Source organism: Nilaparvata lugens, chromosome 5 (assembly GCF_014356525.2).
Source record: "Nilaparvata lugens isolate BPH chromosome 5, ASM1435652v1, whole genome shotgun sequence".
NCBI lineage: Eukaryota > Metazoa > Arthropoda > Insecta > Hemiptera > Delphacidae > Nilaparvata > Nilaparvata lugens.
In genome coordinates this window covers 17,292,044-17,315,307 of record NC_052508.1, presented here as the reverse complement: position 1 = coordinate 17,315,307, position 23,264 = coordinate 17,292,044, and the positions used below count along the sequence as shown (strand labels likewise).

The 23,264-nt window shown below is 33.2% G+C and overlaps 3 protein-coding genes across 9 annotated transcripts in view; 2 read left to right on the top strand and 1 right to left on the bottom strand.

The window, feature by feature from the left end:
- The window catches only part of LOC111057398 (polycomb protein Sfmbt), a 47,497-nt gene extending 41,617 nt beyond the window's left edge, over positions 1–5,880 (top strand). The window contains exon 16 of one of the 2 annotated variants that reach the window (XM_039427769.1): positions 750–5,880. In XM_039427769.1, the coding sequence (XP_039283703.1) occupies positions 750–914 (165 nt within the window). In that variant the 3' untranslated portion in view covers positions 915–5,880. The remainder of the gene's footprint in view (positions 1–749) is intronic. The other variant, XM_039427767.1, reaches the window with a different exon arrangement.
- Positions 1,543–8,918, bottom strand: LOC111057397 (glucose-6-phosphate isomerase). Its single transcript, XM_039427779.1, has one exon. It carries the CDS (start codon positions 8,128–8,130, stop codon positions 6,457–6,459), a length of 1,674 nt encoding a protein of 557 aa, XP_039283713.1. The 5' UTR covers positions 8,131–8,918; the 3' UTR covers positions 1,543–6,456.
- Positions 8,919–9,074: 156 nt separating this feature from the next.
- Positions 9,075–23,264, top strand: part of LOC111059498 (helix-loop-helix protein 11) — a 100,437-nt gene continuing 86,247 nt past the window's right edge. For 2 of the 6 annotated variants that reach the window (XM_039427775.1, XM_039427774.1), the window contains exon 1: positions 9,075–9,529. In XM_039427775.1, coding sequence (XP_039283709.1) covers positions 9,441–9,529 — 89 coding nt within the window. In that variant the 5' untranslated portion in view covers positions 9,075–9,440. The other 4 variants (XM_039427777.1, XM_039427772.1, XM_039427773.1 and 1 more) reach the window with 4 other exon arrangements.

Here is a 23,264-nt window from a genome sequence, read left to right as displayed (position 1 = left end):
TGAGTGTATGTGCGTCTGTGTACACGATATCTCATCTCTTAATTAACGGAATGACTTGAAATTTGGAACTTAAGGTCCTTCCCCTATAAGGATCCGACACGAACAATTTCGATCGAATTCAATCCAAGATGGTGGCTAAAATGGCGAAAATGTTGTCAAAAACAGGGTTTTTCGCGATTTTCTCGAAAACGGCTCCAACGATTTTGATCAAATTCATACCTAAAAAAGTCATTGATAAGCACTATCAACTGCCACTAGTCCCATATCTGTAAAAATTTTAGGAGCTCCGCCCAATCTATGCAAAGTTTGATTTTAGATTCCCAATTATCAGGCTTTAGATACAATTTAAACAAAAAATTCCAAGTGGAAAAGATTGGGCATGAAAATTTGTACAATTAATGTCCAGTAACATTTTCACCTAAAATCGGAAATAAGCTCGAAGTTCGTAAAAATAAGATTATTCAATTTGCAAACTGTTGGAAAGTGTTGATTCTATTAAATAATGCACTATGAACAGATAGCAGACTTCATGTGTCTGCAGCGTTATTGTCCTGTCACCAGCTGGCTTAGATCTTCGAATAGTAGACTAATTCAGTTGCGCGGGAACACTAGCGTCAGTTGATCAATTTTCATAACGGCAAGGAAAGTTGTGTGAGTGTGCCACACCAGATTTTTACTTTTGATAATTTATTAGATTTTACTATTTTAAATTGTATTAAAGTTTCACACTGTTTTTGTTTTTATTTCAGGAAATTGACGGCAAAGCACTTCTGTTATTGACCAAAGAGAAGATAATGTCTCTGACCGGCAAGGTTGGCCCTTCGCTGAAAATCTTCGATCTGATTCAGCAGCTCAAAAACAAAGTGAACCCGGCTGAACAGAGACGGAAGGCTAGTCTGAAGAAGCTTAACTAGATAATCGGTTCCAAAACACTTCCATTCTAATATAGATAACACTGACCAAACTATATTTACAAGTTATAACGTTGCTGATCTTCAATTGTGCAGCTTTTTCAAATGATTTGTGATGACTAGCATATATTATCCACTTTCCCTCACGGGTTAGTTCGCCTTTGTTGGTTACAAGCAATAATTGATGTCAACCGTAGAAATGTAGGCTCCTATATCTACATAAATTTATCCTGTCTTAAATAATAAATTATAAATTTATAATGGAAATTTTCTTGATTGAGGATAAGACTATGTAATATGTTATCTTGCGCTAAGTATAGAGGACGTTACTATTGAGGTGTTAATCACATGAGATATTTATTTTTTCCTACAGTTGATGAGTTATCGTGAAATAGATTTGCTAGTAGTGATCGATTGTTTACGTAAGTTTAATGTGTGCTCTGATGTAAATATTTAATTTGTACTGAGAAAATCAGTGCCGTACTACTAATTATTATTATTATAGATACAGAGATCTTGTAAATAGATAGTAGGCTAGTTTCAATTTTAATCTATACAAAAGACTAATCAAACTCATGTTTTTGCATAATAATTATGAAACGGTCGATTTGAAAGATGCATGAATTACAATTATTTTGTGGGAGGAAACTGATTAAAGCGTGCATTGTAAATGAGGATATTGGAAAGTCTGATTTAAAGAGAGGTTTCAAATTATGATTGTGTTTATCTGCCTTATAATTAATGTACTTATTGGTACATTTCTCATCGGGGTAATCCCGGGTTCTTTTCGATATTAATTTTTATGTATAAATTTAATTTTCTCATTGAGTATCATAATCAATTATATACCTGATGGAATATACCAATATTGAATGTCGATGTTAGAGTGGAGGCTAGTGCTTTATTATATTAATGAGATATGAATCTAGACTCCAAATAGCATAATATAAGTTGGTGTGAATTTTGACTACATATTTTGAACAGCATATTAGTGCCTTCCAATTTAACATTATGTTTAACATCAAAGCAATTAATTGCAGCATTTCTTGTATTTTTTTCAAGGTTTATCATTTATTTATACTAGGCTATTTTATGATTCGATTTTTCTTATTTCGTGAAAACTATTTTTATTTATTGACTATGCTCTTAGATATTCTCTATACTAAGATAAAACTGATTATATTTTCTCTCTCTTTCGTCAATGTATAGACTTCATCTTCTGTCACGCATTTTAAAATGAAAGGCTATTTCAAAACCTGTGCGAAACTTGTGCCTTTATTTGAAAATTATATAATTTATGTTTTAAACGGCAATCTTTTTTAAAACTTATTTATTTTTACATATATATATATTTATTGCCATAGAACTACTTGTAATAGTGATAACAATTCAAAGCAATATCTCTACAAATTGGAAATTGTATGTAAGAATTTATGCCTGCTCTCATTAATGTTTTTGAGTTGAAAATAGATGTTATGAATAATTCTTTGGCACTTTTACTCCATGTCCGTACTATAGTCATGTCAGTGCATTTTAAAATTTATAAATTTTTAATTCCTTGTCTAAAATCTGGTCAATCTTAGAAAGACTACCTAATGTTTTAAAACGAATCTCCTTAGATTCTAGTAAATCTCTAATCTAATGAAATGATACATTCATCAATTTCTATTTTTATTCACCAATTAGAATGTATTCATAATAAAAATTCTAAAAGTTGTGCAAATGATTTATTACATTTAATTCTTCAAATTGTATTAGCAATTAGTAAACAATATTAAACTTCATCCCTTTTTTTATCAAATCTCAAATATCTGACCAAATTAAGGTAAAGAATAAGCTTTCATTAGATTTCTCGCAAATAATACCTACATCAGTAGAAGTGCCTTTGAGTTAATTCATTTAATACGGGTCGTTCAATCTTACCTAGCCTAACTAGGTAAAAAGAAATCTACAACAAAATTGATAACAATATTTCTTAATCGTAATATCTCTTGTGATAAGAGCTAAAGCAATAATAATTGTATTTCTATTGATCATGTCAATGTGTGAATTTCGATTAGTAGCTTCACAGAAGAATTTAGTTGAAAATAGTGTCTCTAGCAGTTTCTGTCTGTCCTTATGGTAAACTGCCAAGTATAGAGCAATTATACCAATAATTATAAACTCATCGTGGCGTAGCCAGGGTTCCTCCCCCAATCTAGATCTAAGACATGAAAAATATTAGTAGATTGAGGAACAGGCATCACACTTTTGATAAATTGATCCTTTTATAACATGGAAAGTATGTAAATTTGTTGAAAATTCTGGAGTACCTAGTTTACCATGAAAAGTGTGTAGACTATTTCTAAAATCTCTTTTGAAAATTGTGGAGTAGTTTTTTTATTTCTTTGGTGATTCTAAGAAATTATACAGGTAATTTTGAATGAAAATCGAAACCTTTTTGGGAAAATTGTTTTGTATAAATATTTCTTAAGATTCAGATTCATCCTCTTACTAATACAACCCTGTGCAGGGTTTTTTACAGTGGTATATTCTGATTTCCATCTTATATTTTTTTAGATCATGGTATATAGAGTAAACTTGATTATTTATAAAACCTTGCTCATGAATTATGGTTTTGTTAACTTGAAATTACCTAAAAAAATCCTTAGCTTATTCGTCAAAAAGCCTAACAATTGTTTTAGCAAAAGCTTTTGAAACAACTACAATTTCTATCATGATTTTCCATTCCAAAATACAATAATAATAACATTTTGTTTTTTTATAATAATATTTATTTTTCGACAAGAAATATTTTCAAAAATTGGGGAAAACTCGCCCCTCTTTCCTCCTAAAATGAACTCCAAGCATTTATACTACTATTGTTGAATTTAATACTATTCGGATCGGTATTGTGCCCGACCAAAAACCCCTGGTTACGTCACACTCACACTTTACAGCCCAAACCGTTCCAAAATATAACAAAGCAATTTATACAATGAATGTTGCGTGTATTAATTGTAAGGAAAATCCATATTTTTTGATCCAATCATGTTAAGCCACAAATTATTGTGATTTGTTTCATTGTTGTATTTATAGTGAGATGTATTTCACTTGGCAGTGTGAAATTGATTGGCAAGGTCAAGTCTAAATACCTTGGACATTTAGTAGATCTGAACTTGTCTACTGTCAAGTTGTATTGAAACTACTATGAAGTTCATACTCCAAGAACACCAAGCATTATTTTAAGAATACAGCCTTGATTTAGTCTGAAATAATGATAAATTAATAGATGTTGATAGTGTTAAAGTCCGTTTCTCATCTTTCACAACATTAAAATTGTTCCATTCTACTTAGCAATTAAATTGTATGTATAAGTACAAATTTATGTGAGTAGTATTAAGTAAGTTTTCAGCAGGTTCTGAAGGCATGTGATGATTTCTTACTGTGTTTCTGCCTTACATTGACTTTTAATCTAAATGTTTGCTGTTTTGCATGCCATTATTGCAATTAAGTGTAATTAATACTATGAAATCAAAACCAGTCGTAGTAGAAAGCTAGAATCAATGGAAATAATAATTGAACTCTTCATATTATACTCAAAGTACTAGAGTAATTTAGTAATTTTTTTTTCATAAAATTATGAAACCATTCCAAATTCATCATTCACAAGTATCAAAACGTCGAATGCTATCGAAATCTTGATGTAACTGAAATCCATTTTTCATTTCACTCCTTGGGCCCAACTCCAAACTAAGAAGTTATCTAAATATTTTTAGTGAATTGCAATTTAAGTAAAGCCTTAGCTTGTAAAGATGAGAAACTCAAAGTACAACAAAATCAGGTATAAATAAATTTAAACACATTAATTCAAAATTCAATCTAGGTAGTTCATCATAATTACAATATATAATGTACACCAATTATCATGGTTCTAGATGTTGTCTACGAGAATAGTACAGTAGTTATAATAATTAATCGCCAAAGCTTTAACGAAATTATATAACTTTCAAGAAAAAAAATTGTGGTTTAGGCAATATAAGTGTAAATTGAATGAATGAGTGAAATAGTATTCCTATATAAATTATTATATTGTGACAGAAACTGTTGAAAAATATTATATATGCTATCTTATATCCATTGATAAATCAAGCTTAGATTTGGAAGTGAAATTGAATACACTGTACACTACATTCAGAGATTTTTAAAACGGTGCGGTCTGCGGTGTCCTAATTCAAATTCCAGAATTCGACCAAAATTTCAAATCTGTAATGATTTATGAATCATTTTCCTGTTGAATTCTATCATTACTTATAATACTGTATACATTTTTGGCAGTTTTTTTCAATTATTCACAGAAACAGAAGTTCAAATATTGATATTTTCTTGCTAGTCATTAACAAATTCTTTTCAATAAAAACCGAATGGATTAGGACGTTAAGTAATGTTTTCCTTCATGATTTTGGATTTAGTTTAGCATATTTTCATGTATATTTCAATTTCCAAGTTTTATTCAATTTTTCACTTTGCTTAGATTTAAGTTTTCATTGGCTAACAAAAATGTTGACTTAATTTTCAATTTGAAGATAGTTTGTTTTTTATATTCATGCCCAGTAATATCTAATAACACTTGAAGTTGTACGGTACTTCAAAACTATACGTTTACATATAAAAATGTGTTTTTGAATAATTCATTGCTATAATATTATTTCATTGAACGAACTATTCAAATATAAGTTACTGTTGTATTTGCAAAAAAATATTGTCATAATTTTTCTATTGCATCAACAGAGAAGTTCATTACAAAAGCGATCATAAGTTCTAAAAACTACCATAAAAACTATGATAAATGCCAATGAGAAAAATGAATATTTTTTTGTACATTGATCATAATCTTTTGTTTAGAAATCATCAAATTAATTGAAAGCAATTCTTGAATACGTTTGTCATTTCCAGAGTTAAGATTCTAAATAAATGATACGGCTATTCATTTTTCTGATTTCAAATTCCCCCATCAAATAATTTGACTAATAACAGTAATTCTTGGAAAAAATTTCTAGATGTTCTGCTTTACATTTTGAATGTTTCTGTAAAAAATTGATCAGGCACTCCTTGATTGTTCCCATTACTGAGTTGTCACTATCTAGGTACCTCAGAAAATAATGAAATTCTTCTACACTAGAGTTGATCCTTTCCAATAATAAATTTTCATAATAATCGCTTTTAATTTTAATAAATTATCTATATTTTTCCGAGAGATCATGATTTTATGTTTGTGAAATATATTCTTTTTATAAATTATATTTCTAAGTTTGATAATAAGTGAGGTTTTGACTTTTATGGACTAAGCTTTCTATCTAAATTTGACAGAGATATAGTCGAGGATTCGCATTTATATTCTCTCGATCGAAATTATTTTTGCTTGTAAAAACTATAAATTAAATTAAGTCTATAATAACATAATATTATAATAAAACTATAAATTAATTTAAAAAAATTAATCATTTAAACACAAAAACAATAGTTTTAATAAATTATTAAAAAACATTCAATGAATTACATTCAGCTACCAGTTTTTCTTGATGAAGTTCATTAAACCGTTGGTAGATTGATCATGATTAGAAATGTCACAGTTTGAATTTGAGAGCTCTTGTTCAATAACTTTAGCCAATTGTTTGCCCAGCTCCACGCCCCATTGATCATAAGAGTTGATATTCCAGATCACACCTTGGACAAATATCTTGTGTTCATAGAGAGCAATCAGTGCTCCGAGAATGAATGGCGTTATTTTTTGACAAACGATGGAGTTTGTAGGCTTGTTTCCTTGGAAAACCTTGTGAGGAAGGATGCGTTTGATTTCCTCAGCTGACTTACCGGATCTGGTTAGTTCAGCTTCCACTTCTTGGGATGATTTGCCTTTTGCTAGCGCTTCAGTCTGAGCTAGGAAGTTGGCGAGAAGTATTCGGTGATGTTTTCCCTCGCCGATTGGGTTATGACTGGTGGCAGGAGCTATAAAGTCAGCTGGAATGAGTCTTGTTCCTTGATGAATTAATTGGTAGAAAGCGTGCTGACCATTTGTTCCTGGTTCGCCCCAAACTATTGGTCCAGTGGGGTATGATACTTGTTTCCCAGACTGAGTCACACTCTTGCCGTTCGATTCCATGTCGCCTTGTTGAAAATAAGCAGCAAACCGATGTAGGTATTGGTCATAGGGCAGTATTGCATGAGTTTCAGCTTTGTAAAAGTCTATATACCAGACTCCAATCATTGCCAAGATTATTGGAGCATTGTTTTCTATCGGTGTGTTGAAGAAATGTTCATCCATGAAGTGTGCTCCTTCCAACAGACACTCAAAATTGTCAAATCCAATTGATAATGCAATGGACAGACCAATTGCTGACCACAATGAATATCGTCCACCAACCCAATCCCAAAATCCAAACATGTTTTTGGTGTCGATCCCAAATCTTCTAACTTCATCAGAATTTGTTGATAAGGCAACAAAATGTTTTGTCACAGCTGAAGGATCTTTAACAGATTCCAAAAACCATATTTTTGCAGAATTTGCATTTGTGATAGTCTCTTGTGTGGTAAACGTCTTGCTAGCAATTATAAATAACACAGTTTCTGGGTTGACTCTCTTCAAAACCTCAACTAGATGAGTTCCATCAATGTTCGACACGAAATGAACTCTTGGACCAATGGCATAAAACTTAAGAGCTTCAGTGACCATCAATGGGCCCAAATCAGAGCCACCAATTCCAATGTTTACAACATCTTCAATAGGTCTTCCAGTGTATCCTTTCCATTCTTTTGATATCACTTTTTCAACAAAATCTTTCATGTGATTCAGAACAGCATTAACATTGGGCATTACATCTTCTCCATCTACTATGATTTGTGTATTCTTGCGATTACGTAGAGCTACATGAAGTACTGATCTGTTCTCAGTGAAATTGATCTTAGCTCCTGACAACATTGACTTTCTTGCTGACTCCACTCCTCTATCTTTAGCCAATTTAATAAGTAACTCCATAACATTGTCATCGACAAGATTTTTTGAGTAATCGATTAATATTTCGCCATCGTTCGTTGATTTTAGTTTTATGCTGTACTTATCAAATCTATTTTTGTCATACTGAAAGAGTTTCATTATGTTTATTGCTGAGCCAAACTCCAAGAAATAGTCATTGAGCTTTTCCCATGTACATTCTTCAGTAAGGTTTATTGCAACTTCCATATTTTATACAACTTGAGAATTTTAAGAGAATTGTATTGTTTTTAATTGAAATTGAGTTTTCAGCTGACTATATCAAATAAACGTTCTGCACTTGAACAAGCTGCCAAGAAAATTGAATATGGTACCTAATAGGAAAGACTGGGCTACTATAGGTTTGACTTAGGTATAAAAAAGAGTGTAGGCCTACTACTTTATTTATTATTTAATCGTCATTTTTATTTTCAGGTAAACTTAGTGGAGTACCCATATTCATGAGGTGGTTTCTTTAGGCTACAGAGTAGGGTAAAATATAAATAAAATTGATTCAAATACGGTAACAAAACAAACTAAAAAATGCATTATTCATAGTAAGTTTATGAGATCAGATTTCAGGCACCTATTATTATTCAGCTGCTGACCTTCAATGATTATTCAATTCATATTCAGTACATTAGTTTTGAAAAAAGTTTGTTACGCTGTTTGAGCTATTATGCTTGTTTTTCAAATTCCCTCTCCTACATAGTGCTATTTGAAACCGTTAGATGTCGTCAAAGTGGTATCTGATGTACTTTGAATAATATGACTGGAATCTTATTCCCATGAGAAACAAATGAAATTATTGGTGATATTTGACGGCATTTATTATAAAGATATTTTATGTGAACATTTTTCATCTAAAATGTCATTATTATTTGTCTTGAAGATGAATTAATATTACAGCTGTTTGGGAGACAGCATGGTTTCAATGAGATTCGTGAATGTAGGTTTTTTGATTTCAAGGATTAATGAGTTACAGATCGCTTATCATGTAGAGATTCAAGCCAAATACCCTCAATCCGTATATTTATTGATCAAAGGAAATGATTTTTTTGAATAAATTTAATTTTTCAACCTAATAAATTGATATATTCTGAGTGATCGTTTTGCATATTCTCCTATTTTGTTGCTCACCCAGCTGGCAGATGTTTATCGTTGGTGTTCATCACATACGTTTCGGATAGAAAGTAGTCCAATAAGAAAATTGATGACAATTGGTTAGATTGTTTGGTTGACCTGATTGATCATTTATTATCGATGAAAAAGCGTATTTCAAATGTGAATTGACTTCTTAAATAGTGTATCCTCACCTTTTTGTCTTGTAGTAATTGTTATAACTCGCGCATTGATACGTCTGTTCAGTCAGTTTCAGCTGTTTCCCGCCAAACAACGCCATAACAACACGCTACGCTGCGAGGCGTTGTACGTTCTCTCGGTATCGGATATTTGTGAATTGTGTAATTTTTTATGCAGGTTAATACCAGTTAATATAATCATAAGAGGTTGTCGTATTGATGATGTCTACTATAAGTAGGAGTGAAGAAAAAATGCGGTTGGAGGAACTGCAACACTACGACCAGGACGACATCGGTGGATATTGCAGGTGAGTCGGCCGCTGTTTTTAGTAGTGGTTGTAGTAAGCCTGTGAAGTACGTGTTCCTTGTGAATGAGCTCCTGTTTTTGTGATATTATTTACCTCGGTGTGTGCTAATTGTTATAATGGATAATCCAATGTCAAGTGAAGTGTACTCCTCTGAAACTGACGATTTATCGTCGTGTTTTATTATTAAATACGAGGATGATAGTGAAGATGATTTGAGACGTGGCTTGCCATCCCGCCGGTAGGTCAGCTGTTGGTTTCACGCCATGTTGTCTTTGCTTTGTTTTCACATCTGATTGTTGGTGCAGTCGCTTGTATACTATTTACTGTATTTATAACCTATACTTTCTATTGTTGAATAGAATGCGATGACCGGTTGTATTAAACTCATTCCCTTACTACTTTATTTTTTATTTCTCTTGCGGTGTTAACTTGAGATATATTTTCTTCATCGTGCTATTCGTAAAACCAGACTTAGTTATTTTGATAATAAATTATGACTTACTCAAACTGTTAGCAATGAAATATCGTATTTAAACTTTATTTTTTATTTAAAACAAATTTATTATGATAAGGATTAAATATAAAAATAACAAAAGTTAATATCGACATTCAAGACTCGTTTTTACTCGATGTCCTGTCAAGTTTTGTAGATTGACAGAATTTTAAGTTTTCTAATAGGCTATTTCTATAATTATCGTAACCTATAATTTTTAAATGAACATTTTTATGTAATGTTTCCATTCAACTTGATCTTTAAATATTTTAGATTCAATTGTTACGGTAAATAAATAGGACTATTGAATTTTGAATTGAATATGAATGTTATTTTGAACCCCAATTGTTGAGCTAACCTTCCATAGGAGGTAGGTCTTTTACAAACTATTGGGAATATTGTTTTGATTCTTTTTAAAAAAATTATTTATGAATATTATTATTTCAATTTATGATTTTATTCAAATTGAATAAGGCTATTAGGTTTTATTATACCGCAAATTATGTCAATAGGCTGCGAAAACGTGTTAATATATTTCAGCTCTCCCAATCAGTCAGCTGTCTTTGCCCTGTATCTTTTCATTAATGTAGGCGTGGCAAATTTTTAATTAATTTAATGACTAAATTAAGTTATGGTTTTAATCTTTCTTTAATATAACTACATTCAGACTGCCACATATTCTATTTCTTTATGTCACAACAAATTTTCATTACAATCTAAACATTTAGGCTTAAACACTAAAACGCATGATATTTCAAATACCGTATTCATTTTTTGAGACATTTTCTATATCAATGTTTTGTTATATCATAGAGAATTTTTTTCTGTATTTTCTATTATTCAGACTCTATTTTTGTGACTTGAATCACTGTCATGTTCTGATCATCTACATACATTTTTGAAATACTATATTGTATAAGGCTAAGGCTATATTTTAATTTTATTTAAAATTTGAACTAGTATTTGCTTGATAATTCATTCAAACATCATGTTTAGACATGAATTTCCTATAATTTTCGTTAAGTATAAGCTCACGGTAATATTTGGTAGGTATTGAAATATAATAATTATTATTAGTATGAATGTTTTTATTTGATTTTTTCGATTCTAGTATGATAGTTTCGACCTTGCAGAGGCCGTTGAAGGTCATTGATTCAGTATTAACAGCTGACTGACTGGTTTATCATCTGTGGATAACGTTGGCAAGCAACCGTTCATAAGTTGGCTCGTTATTAAGTATGGTAGTGATGGATTTATTCAACAACTCCAATTGAATTCCATTCTTAACAATATTAATTACGGTATTAAAATAAAGTTTATCGTTAATTATTACAATTACATAATTACTTACTATTATTGTATAATTAATTGGTTGAAATTCTCTCGGTTGCTTTCTTAATCTAATTTAAAAAATGATAGTTTGAAATTTTAAATAATCTTTTATTGTATATCCACCCAATTGTATGTATCACATTGACATTAGTGTTCTAATAAGCTATAGATACACACAACACAGCTCTAGCAGTAGAATTTCTAATTTTCACCTATTCAATCACAGCACAATATTGTTTCTCTGTTGAATTAATATGATGAGTTTAATGTCAAAAGTTTAATAGAATAATAAAATAGAAAAACGGTTGTATGAAGCAAATTAATAAAGGCTCTGAACAGTGATACAACCTCTTCATATTTTTGTACTTTTTGCTAATAACAATATACAGGGTATTTACATTTCCAAAATAATCTACATGACTGAATCAAGAAATAACATAACACAAATTCCAATCTATTAAATTAACAATATACAGGGTATTTTCATTTTCGAAATAATCTACATGACTGAATCTAGAAATAACATAACACAAATTCCAATCTAATAAGTTCTCTTATCAATGATTGGTTGTTCGTCATTACTCTCTTGATTCTAGTAAATTTAATAAAAAAACTTTTGGAATGAAAATAAAAATATTTTAAAGTATTTGCATCATTGGATTGAATTAGTAACCTACTCATCTTTATCCTCTAAATAAATCAGTATTTTCTGTAGTAGGACACATCTAAAAATATATCCACTTGACAATTTGTGTTCCAAACCAACCCCCGTTTGTTCATCTAAGCACATGTGCAGCCTGTATTGATACACACAGTGGTTGCAATTGTTTAATTCACGTGTGCTATCGATGCCTGACGGGATGTGTGCCTATTTGCTCATGCATTCATTGGCCGTGTATTGTGTGCATCGATGCGCCAGGACATATTTCATCCCCGGCGTTTCAATAGACGGTAATCTCGCTGGCATGTACAGGGTGTTATCAGGCGCACGGCTCCGGTTTTGTTTAGCGCGTCATTAAATGGACCGCATTGTGGTCTAGGCTCACTCTTGTCTATAGGCAATGAATACACATATATATGGTAGACATGCTAATATGTTATGACAACGGTGTATACAGATATATAGGATGCATGGTATGACCATGGTGTTTACAGATATACAATTTAGACATAGTAATAGAGATTACATGGTGTGACCACAGTGTATAGGCCTACAGATATACAAGGTATACGTATAATAGAGACGTGTATGGTGTATATACAGATATACAGGATATGCTCTTGGGCATTGATAACGTCTGGTTGGCCAAGCATCGATCAGCTGTTCACTTTTGGCTAAATAATAATAACGTCGGAGGGCGCTTATCAGTGGCATCGTCCATCGGGTGCAGCTTTGTCTCCCAATTTGCAATCTCTCTCTCTCTCTCTCTCCCTCTGTGCATCTTTCATTGTCTCTGTCCTAATCTGCTTTACTCGTTCCGGATGGAATTATTTGTGTCGCTAGTTTGTTCCAACGTTTCCGTTCTTTGCTTTTATTATCTTAATTATCGAAAAATACCATTAAAAAATCAAAAACCCAACCGGGGAACCTACTCTTTTACATTTAAAACAGAACCTTTTAGTTTATGTTCATATCATAGTTGAAGTCTGGACAATCTGAGATGCTCCCGTATTATAGAAGTACTGTACTGAAGCTTGTTGCCTCCTTTTTACATAAAGTCTTGAAATAAGAATGGCTTGAAGAAATACAGTAACTATTTATGTTGGTATCATTGCTGTATAATTAAAACCGTCCCGAAATCTGGCTTATAGCTATAAATTTCTATTATCGTTAGTAAACTCCCTGGAAATGAATAAAGTATAACCGGTGGTGCTTCACACACGCACATTCAAAATTCCTAACAGTGAGTGAATCGTGCTTTTCTGTAACCTCCTCCTCTTTTTCTTCTTCCTCATCGTCCCCTCCTCACTCAATAAAGCATCGCTAATCTGCCGAAAGTTTTGTTTTCCTTGTTGTTATCTTGTCATGCCAGCCGGTTACCCCTCACTCCCACACTACTATCAACCCTCTTACTCGAAATGGGGTGCGTGCTTCTCGAGCCACAAGGTGAAGTTGGTTTGAATAATTTACTCTGATCAATTTATGACACTTATGGGTGTGTGACACACACTTGTGTCGTATCTCTCTCATGAGCCATGTCTTGTGTCACATGCCCAAGTGTTGACAGGATCGCACCCACAACAGCAGTTCAAAATTTGTTTACGCACTCCTTTGTCAGAAGCTTACTTGAGTTCATTCCATTTTCATAAGGTTTGGAAGACAGGCACGCTTTGGCAGGGTCCTATTGTTGAAGAGTTTATTTTGAATTATGCATAGGGTATAGTTGCTCATCAAGTGATAGGTTCACCAATAAACTCTGTACTCAATTTTGATTTTGATAAAGGTGTAGTTGATATAAATATTTCAACCACCAATTTGTTTAGTGGTGTGATTACAGTTTTTCAAAGAAACATATTTGTACAATTTCATGGGCAACTCCTTCATCAGCGATTGCTCAAATGTATATTATTATTACAAACAGTATTCTGCAATTCTTCTTATTGTCATTTAGAAATGATATCAATAAGATTTTAGTACAGTATTCTTCAATGATATTCTCATGTCTTGGAATTTTTAAAAACTATGGCCCAAGAGCCTGTCATATTTTAATCATGATTAAATGCCGCGAGAACAAATCAGAGAAGCCTTCTTTTCAAAAAAAACCTTCTCTGATTGGTTCTTGTGACATTTGATCATGGTTAAAATTTAGCAGTCTCTTGTATAATCCAAGGATTAACTTAAAATTTTTTAGTCCCATCTTAGTAATCCTCGAGGAATACTCTTGTGTCCTGGATTGCTGTGAATAATACTTTCCTGATATTCTTGTTTCAGTGTATTCCATGTATCTTGTTCACATTCGTATTTTTCCTAATCAGATACTGTACTTAAAAGTATCTCATTCTTTGACAAAATTCCATATTTGTTTTGATTTCTATTCCTCAAGAATGTGATTCAATAATTCAGTATATTCCGTCCATGACAGGCAGTCGCCAGACACTTCGTCAAAGTTAGCAACAATTGAAAACTCAAATAACTTGAGATGGCTGCAGATAGTTTGTTTCGTCTGGCTCTGTAGATGATGTCTCTGTCCGACGCTGTGATACTGTTGCACCAATCGAGTGCGAAATTATTTAATATCGTTACATGAATAAATGAATGAATTTATTTCCTCCTCAAATTACAAATTACAAAAGTAGAAATTAAATAGTATCTTGGAAATTATACTGATCACGTATCCAGTTGTGTGATCAGATAATCGAAGTATAATTAACAAGGTAAAAACATTATCAACTTGAATAAAAATAAACCAGTAATTCCATCATAGAGAAACGAATACAATTGCATTTATATTCTATTGTATTTGATTCCCTGTATCTTGTTAATACTAGTATTTTCCACAAATCAGGAGGTTAGAACAATATTCTTATGCATACGTGCAATAATTCAATTTGTCTTGTTTTATATCTCAAAAATGTGATATAGGCGCACCAATTTCTTATTGAATAAACACATTTTGTGAGCTGTTGAGTAGAGTAGATCCAATATCTGGCGTCGCCTGAGCATTTACATTGCACTGTTGGCTGTAACTCGGTCCATTGCCCCCATTTGGCCCTGGCGCGATGCGGCGTCGTTCGCTCAGCTGATCTGGCTCCCTTCTGAGCCCCCATTCTTTTCACTATATCTGTCTCTTTTTATCTCTCATACGGCGCCTTCTCTCTCTCTACTACGTAGTCGTTTTATCGCCGACGCTATTTTGCAATCATTGGAAGTTCCCACTCTAATTTTATGAATCACTGTACTGGATTCTCACTTCAAAAAATTAGTTTAACAGAACTAAATAATAAATAACGTGATAGGAATAGGATGATATTAAATTAAAGTTAAATTATTGTCCCACTGAAATTTTAATCTTCAGTTAAGTGAATTCTGCCAGGTGTAATATTGAGATAATATTATATTATGCTTATCAAACAGTTCTGATCAAATCAAATTTGTTTACTACAATACTCAATCACCCAAAGTTGTCATGGAGAATATTTTTTTTACTTTCAACTTCTTTTGATTCTCTTGAAATAATAGTCTGTATTGATATTCAACTGTTCGGTTTTGATATATAAGCTAATGATAATTCTATGTATTTTTTGTTATGAAATCATACCAACATAAAAATAATGCTATAAGGAAATGAAGTATTGCACTTGAATCAGTAAAAAATTGGGTTTCCCCACTAGCATCCGGTTTATTCCATTTTTAGTGTTTGATAAGGGATTTGCTTTACTGGGACAATAAAGATACATTGTTCTTGGAAACCAGACAAAAAATATTTGTTAAATGTGAGACTAGCATCATAAATGAGATTAGCGTTATCTGGTGCTACAGTTTTCGCCGCTTATGACCAATCTATGACGGCATTGCAATTGAAAATTTGCGGAAAGTTTCTTTGAAAAAATAAACAACCGTGAACCTTGCTGTCCTTGTGTGTGTATTTAACTGTTAAGTTTGTAGTTGCTCATCTCATGTGTTTCTTATCTTGGCTGTGATAATTGATTTTTAGCCGATAACTGTATTGAACTTCAGTTTCTGCATTCAGCGATTCCCAATTAAGATGATTGCAATTGCTGTTCACGTTAACTATTTTTTTTATTTAGCGCATGGCAGTTTTGTCAAAATTAAGAAAATTTCACACTATAAGTGCACGTCAAGGGTTGAAATGTACTGTTTTGCCTGGGGACAGTAAAGTCGTTAGCCTCACCCAGGTAGGCACGTCTCTCACAACTTATATTCTTAAATTAACTTTTAACTATTAAAAACTTGGTTTTCAGTGGCGAATATACGGTTTACTCCATATTCAGGGGAACTGTTTTCGAATGATTCTCTAGATGAAACCAAAGAAGAAACTGATTTATTTAAACTTCTTATCCCCTTCGATAGAGCTCAGTAGAGATTCACGTTTTTGGCTGTAACTAGATAACTACCAACAATTAATTCAGCTTTTATTGCTTGAAAATGGATAATCATTTGTTATAAAATTGGTTACCCAAGTTTTTTTTCAATAATTTCTTTAACTATCAATATATCACAACTTTTATCCTTTGCAGTATAATTGTGTTCTTATCAGGATAACATAACTCTTATACTTTGAAACTTTATTTTAATAAATCATTCATTAAAATTATATCAACTGCAGTATTAATTTTTCTGTTATCAAGATACAAGTCCCAGATGTTTTATCTTTATCAATAATTGGCTACTTTATAATAAATATCGGGGCACCGAGCTTTGCTCGTTATTTTTATTTATTGATAAACAGAACACAATTCTCTTCAATGATCGTGTTTATATTTTACAGCTGGCTATACGTCAGCTTATGAATTTCGGGGATGCGATATTTTGATTTTCCACAGAATCACTTTTTACTTCCACAGACGACGAAAGTCTCAGCTGTTTCAGACAAGGATGAATTATCCTTTTAATGTCGTTCAGCGAGTTTTCCCAAGAATGAGACCTAGTGCAATCGAATTTTTATATCATAAACCTACTATGTTCCAAATTTCATGAAATTCTTAGAGCCATTCTCGGGATCCGTTGAACATAAATACCCATGAATAAATATAATCAAATATAAAAATATATTCAGATATACAGAAATTGCTCGCTTAATATAATAGGATAAATTATTTACTCTATAATTAATTCCAAATTATATCTACTGCACTATAATATATTGATCTTTTCTGTTATCAGGATACACAAGTTCCAGAAGTTTTATCCAATATATCAAAATTATAGGCCTATCAACTGCAGAATGAAGTACTCATTTTATTTTATCAGGTTAACAAGAGTCCCGTGCTTTGTTTATTGCGATCTATTATGGGAATAGGAGCATTAGCTGTGCCAGTTTGCAGTCTGATGGACCTCTGGTGGGTTGTTGGTATGGGCTGGTTGTCGGTGGGGGGGGGGGGATAATGGCTCAGCATACCGCATCAAGAGTTGCCAAGATAATTACATAGTTGCTGCTCAGTCCTCCCCACCCGTCTCTCACGGGATCTCATCAATTTTGCCTCTTCATTCATACAATCCTTTGTCTATTTATAGCCACCGCTCAACAGCTGACTGTCTATTTTATTTCTCTTCTCTATCAGCTGACGTTGTTTTCAAAATTCATTATGTTTCTCAACTCGACAATTTTGTTTGTTATTTCTCAAATTTATTGCAATGATTTAAACATATCTAATTATTGTCAAAGGGCCAGTCGCACAAAAGCCTGTTAAATATTAATCGTGATTGAATGTCACTAGAATACGTCAGAGAATGCTGTTTCGAAAAGAAGGTTCTCTAATTGGTTCTTGTGGAATTTAATCACTATTAAAATTTAACAGGCTTTTGTACAACCGGCACTAAAGCCACATTTACACCAGAGTTGTCAACAAAATGTTCACAAACAGTTTTCTTCAAAAAAAAGTTGTCAATTTTTCTTTAGAAAATGGGTTGAATGTTGCCGTGCTTCTTATGAAATTGGCAACAATTTTCCGAAATTTGTTGAATTCTCATTTGACATCTCTGGTCTAAGGTGGTTTTATGTTATCACAGTACTGTATATAAATATTAGCCTCAACTTGAAACAAAATGGAAATGTCATTTGGATAAAAATGTCACTCTAAAGGTCTACATAGAAACTAGATAAAATGCATAGATTTGTCAAAACGTTTTAGCATTCCTTATTTGAATACAATGACTTCAGTTCTCCAATATCAGTGCTCTCCATTCATCTACCCTCTATTGTATAGTATTATGAAGTATAATATTTCATGGGATACTTCCATGATAAGTTTCATTCCACATGGATGCAAATAACAACTTTTCTTTCCTCCAGTATTGCTAATGTGATCTAGTATAATGTTAATGGCTTAATATATACTATATTATTTACTTTGATACTGTATTTGTAATGTATTATACTGATGCAGAACTGTTAAATATTTATTTATCTCCTAAGTTTGATTTAATTTTATTGCCAATTTTTGTAAATGTTACCATAGGCAACAGCCTTGTAACAATTATCAATAAATATATCTATCTATCTAACAAACGCTGACAGCTTTACTTGAATCTCTCTGTAGAAGATCACCTTGTATCCCTTAACAGTACTATCAACAGGTGAAGGGTTGGTATATTGCCAGTAGTTGATGTTCAACGTTACAATGATGTTCTCGGGATACAGAGTAGATAATGAAGTGAGAGAGAGAGAGAGAGAGAGAGTGAGTGAGTCTTTGGTAAGGGTAACCGAAGCTAAGGCCCCAATTACAAATGTCGCCATGCCAAAGAGACAGGGACAAGGATTGCATCTAATTGGAATCGACAGCGTGTAGTGGGCGTATTATTGGCTCTCAACACTGTACTTTCATCTTCTCATTCTTTCATGTGACTTCCTAATCACAAGCCTGTAGCAGCGGAAATGTGATCTTCCCTTGATAGATGATCTTGACTATTTTATCATTAACAGTCGGTAATTTGGCACCTTTCAATGGGAACTGCTGTAAGACTGGTGAGTGTTTTAGACTTTGATGTAATGATCCAAAGAAATGGTTGTAGTGTAAAAGGGGTAATTTTGTTGTCAGAGTCTAAAAAATCAATTAGGCTAACTCATGTGATCAAGCATTACAAAATCTATAGTGAGGTTCACGTTAAAATGGCAGTGTTTGATTAGCAATGGCATTGCTATCCTTGTCTATCATTCAACAAAGTGGATAGCCTTATCTCTTTCTCGCATTGCTCTGTTGCTAGATCGTCTTTTCACAATGTAGAATTAATAATTAATAAACATAATATTTCATCTTGATTCTTCATTATGAAATTATTGAAAAATATAATTTTGTGCTCAATAAAATATAATTGATTATTTCAAACGAGAATGAACTTAGTATTACATCAATAAACCTATATCAGCTACCGTCTATAGAAGGCATTGACAAGGCAGAGGATTGGCAACGTTGTTCTGCCGTTATAACGTGGATCTCACTATAGAAAACAGACGGGCTTCAGCCCCAACAATCTTCACTTGCAATATTGGACTAAAATTCAGTCACTTTTTGAATTTCTGCATCTTGCATCCAGCAAAACCATCAAACCAGGAACCTCTCTTTTAGAAGTAGAACTATTGAGATATGTTGCGGAACAATATACTACATACTAAATGGTAGAACGAAACTGATAGTGTCATTTCACAAATGATTTGAGTATTGTCCAAATTATATAAGCTTCATTCATTCAGTATTTTTAGTTGATAGTTCCATTGCGGGTTTCGAATGTAGATATTTATGTTATACTCTATCCTGGAGTGTTCTGTTACTATTGTGAGATTCACTTGAATCTGTCAGCATTTCTTATGTACAAACATCAATGCTTCCAATTCAACCAATGCTGACAGTCTGAAGATAATCCGACTATATAAATCACATTTTCTGGGAATCTTTGGCGTACCTAATTTCAACTCATAAATATTTCATAATTTCCTAAGCCAGTTTTTTATTTGCAGTATTTTAATTTTGACCTGGGTCTCAAATTTCATCATGAGTTCAATGAAGTGTGCATACTGAAGAGACTTATTCATTCAGGTTCTCAGTATTCCAGGCTGGCCATGTTTCTCAAATATCTCAGTTTTAGGTTTGCAATTTGTTGAGGATAGGAGGTGGTTGTGCAACCAAACCAGACAGGGAGATCGGTTTTCTCTTGTTTGGTCGTTACTTGGACTGAAACAACGGCCTCGCAGCCAACGGGACAATGGTGGTCGGTGAATAAGAGTGAATCGTTGCTAAGAATGAGGTTTGGATACATCGAGAAACCAGTTTTGTGTCTTTTTTTTAGTCTGTCCCATTGAAGTGACTGGTTGAATCGCGCCCTACTTGCAGCCGACGGAATGTCGGAGATGCTTTGAAAGGGTTGTTCAAGGCAGTCGTCAATCGCTCTCCTTCTCCTCGTTCCCCCTTTCTTTCTCCGATTATTGCATTTTCTCCCCGAAATTATAATTCCATTTTGGAGTTTACCCAGTTTCCGAATTGTCGTTGGAACGATTCCGGTAAGGTGGATGTTGGCATCATTCAGAGAAATCTGGTTTTTTAAATTTCGACTTTTTTAGTCGCCCTCCCATATCGCAATCTGCATTTCCTGTTTTCTTGCTGCAGCTGTTGGAATCTGGCAGCTGTTTACTTGGACAGTTTCTGGTCGACAGTAATGATAGAAAGTGTGTCTCACGTTGATTTAAAAATTGAAACATTTTATTCACATTTGCACTGTTTTTTATTACAATCAGTTACTCTTAGTTGACTTGCTATGCACGAATTTCTGGATTACGTTGCCTCTCTCAACGATGACACTGATCAATCCATCATTATTGATGATAACAGGTTAGAGTTTATTTTTATTGTTTGCTGGTTTCAAGTAAAATTATTGGATCTATGGAGGTGTTTCTCATATACAGTATTGTTCTTTTCAACTCTTCAACACTTCCAAGAAGTTTTCATAATTCATTTATTTATTCATTAAAATAATTGGGGGAACAAGCACAGTCCAAAACTGTTCCTAATTGAATTTTGTTATTCCTAGTCCTGAAAGAAGTACTGTAATTTAATAAACTATGTGGAAGTAACCTTTACCTTTCATGCCCAATCTCTGTATCCACTTGCGTACTTCTAACTCTTCCAGATAGAAATGTGGTGTCACATTATGCTCTAATTCATGCTCTTCATGCATGCATGCATGATTGTATGCTCTTCATGTCATGAACTACAAGATCTGGCTCGATTGAAGAAAAGAGTTTTAAATAAAAGTAACAGTATTTCTTTCTTGAAACTGTAATATTTGAGATATTGAATTTTTTGAACCCCAGTTTCCAATTTCAAAAGTTTCATTTTTACGTCTCTGTTTCATTCGCGCTTTACTTAGGGTTTTGCAGAAATCCTAGCGAAATTGCTTATTTTGAACCCATAGTTTTCTCACTATTAGACTATCACATTCACTAACTTAATGATTTACTACCGTCGGTTATTTATTACTGCATTTCTATCAGTCAATTAGTAAGTCAAGTTGATCCTGATATGATCCGAAATTGAACAGTGTGAAGCAGGAAGTTATTGAAAACCGATGTTATGCATGATAGCTGTAATTTGGGTGTTGGGTGATAGTGTCAGCACCGTTTACTGGACTTGACAAAAACTGAATAATGCAAAGATGGAGCAGCTACTATAGGCTTAGTGTCAATAGCTCTGACCGAAAATTATTGTTGAGGGAGACGTGCTAACCATTCTTTGTGAAATTGTCAGCCGTGTAAAATTGACAGGCGTAGAAAACATGGCGGTGCGTGATAACAGATTCAATGGCAAAAGGAAGGAAAGATAAATGATTATCAAACTGTCCAAACCTTCGCAAGTTTTCTGTAAAACTGACAGCTTAGAGCGAAAATATTGCGCGTAGCTTCCACGTTGTTAGGCCTACTACGTTGAATGAAAAGGGTTCAAACACCCCTCCCCACCCCACACCTCCTGCTCTGTCACTTGTTCTACTTCCGTATTATGGTGCTTTAGTTTCGGGTCATCACATTGTGGTGTGTTTACTAGACTGTGGTCTTATGTTCTCCTCCTACTCCTACTCATCCTGCTCCATCATCCTCTACCACCCGTTTGACCTGGACCACGTACCGTCTTGTTTTGACTAGAACGATGGGTGAAGAGGTGTAGCGGTGTGGGAAGGGGAGGGATCGAGTGAAATCGGGCCATAGTAGAGTTGTATTACATAACCGCGTCGTTTTGTGGTCACCTGACATCGTTCAACCCTTGTTTAATAGATGAACTATGAACTATTAATAGAATGTAATGTGACCTATTCCTCGTAGAACACTCAATTATTAGTAGAATATATGAACTCTCCATCGTATCTATTGTACTGGACTATTTTGTGGTCTGTGCATTTAGTTTATGAGAGTGAAGCTGAAATCTGATTTTGTAGCTTGATTAGGAGGATCATGCCGAGATTGTGCATGAAGTATGTAGTTGTTGATTATGATGAGTGAATTATTGTTTAGGTGAGTTCCAGACAATGGTATGGTGGTTCTAGAGTAAGGGGATACATTTTTTATGGTTTTCTTGTAATCTGTGTTCTTATTTTTATTATTTGGATGAAGTAAGTTTATATTGAACTGCACCTACTTCTCCATTAGTTGGAATAAAAGTTAAATGTAATTTGTGTTCTGATTTTTATTATTTGGATGTCGTAAGTTTATCTTGTACTGTACCTACTTCTCTATTTTGTTGGCATAAACCTTTCAACATGGAATTTGTCATTTGAAAAGAAGTCATTTTCAACAAATTATAATGTTTTTTAGCCGGGGAACTAAGTGAATTCAGTTTGAAGAGGTTTGCTCTGTTAATTTGATTATAGTCAACTGTCCTACATTGGAGCCATTCAATTCCGATTATGTTCGATTGAGGAAGGTTTCAAATAGGTAGAATAGGTAGTGGGCATCTTTCATTGGATGGAAATTATTACTGGAAACTTGTTTGAGCTAAACATCCATTAGATCATTTTGCACGTGTATTGGAACTGAAATAGAAGTGTTGAGTAAGCATATTTATCGATACTTCCGCTTTGTAAATAGAACTAAACGGAAACATGTCTGCTCCTCCCGTAGTAAACATGTAAAGTGTCTTCCAGGCACCCTGTGACTAAGCAATAAGGCCTTTTCAATTTAATAGCAACTCCGTCTGGCGACCACACCTCATGGTGTAAATTTATAGTAGCTGCTAATTCTGAGCTCG

Bases quoted from the DNA above. Each gene is read 5' to 3' on its own strand.
- LOC111057397 (XM_039427779.1), bottom strand. From the start codon at position 8,130: ATGGAAGTTGCAATAAACCTTACTGAAGAATGTACATGGGAAAAGCTC.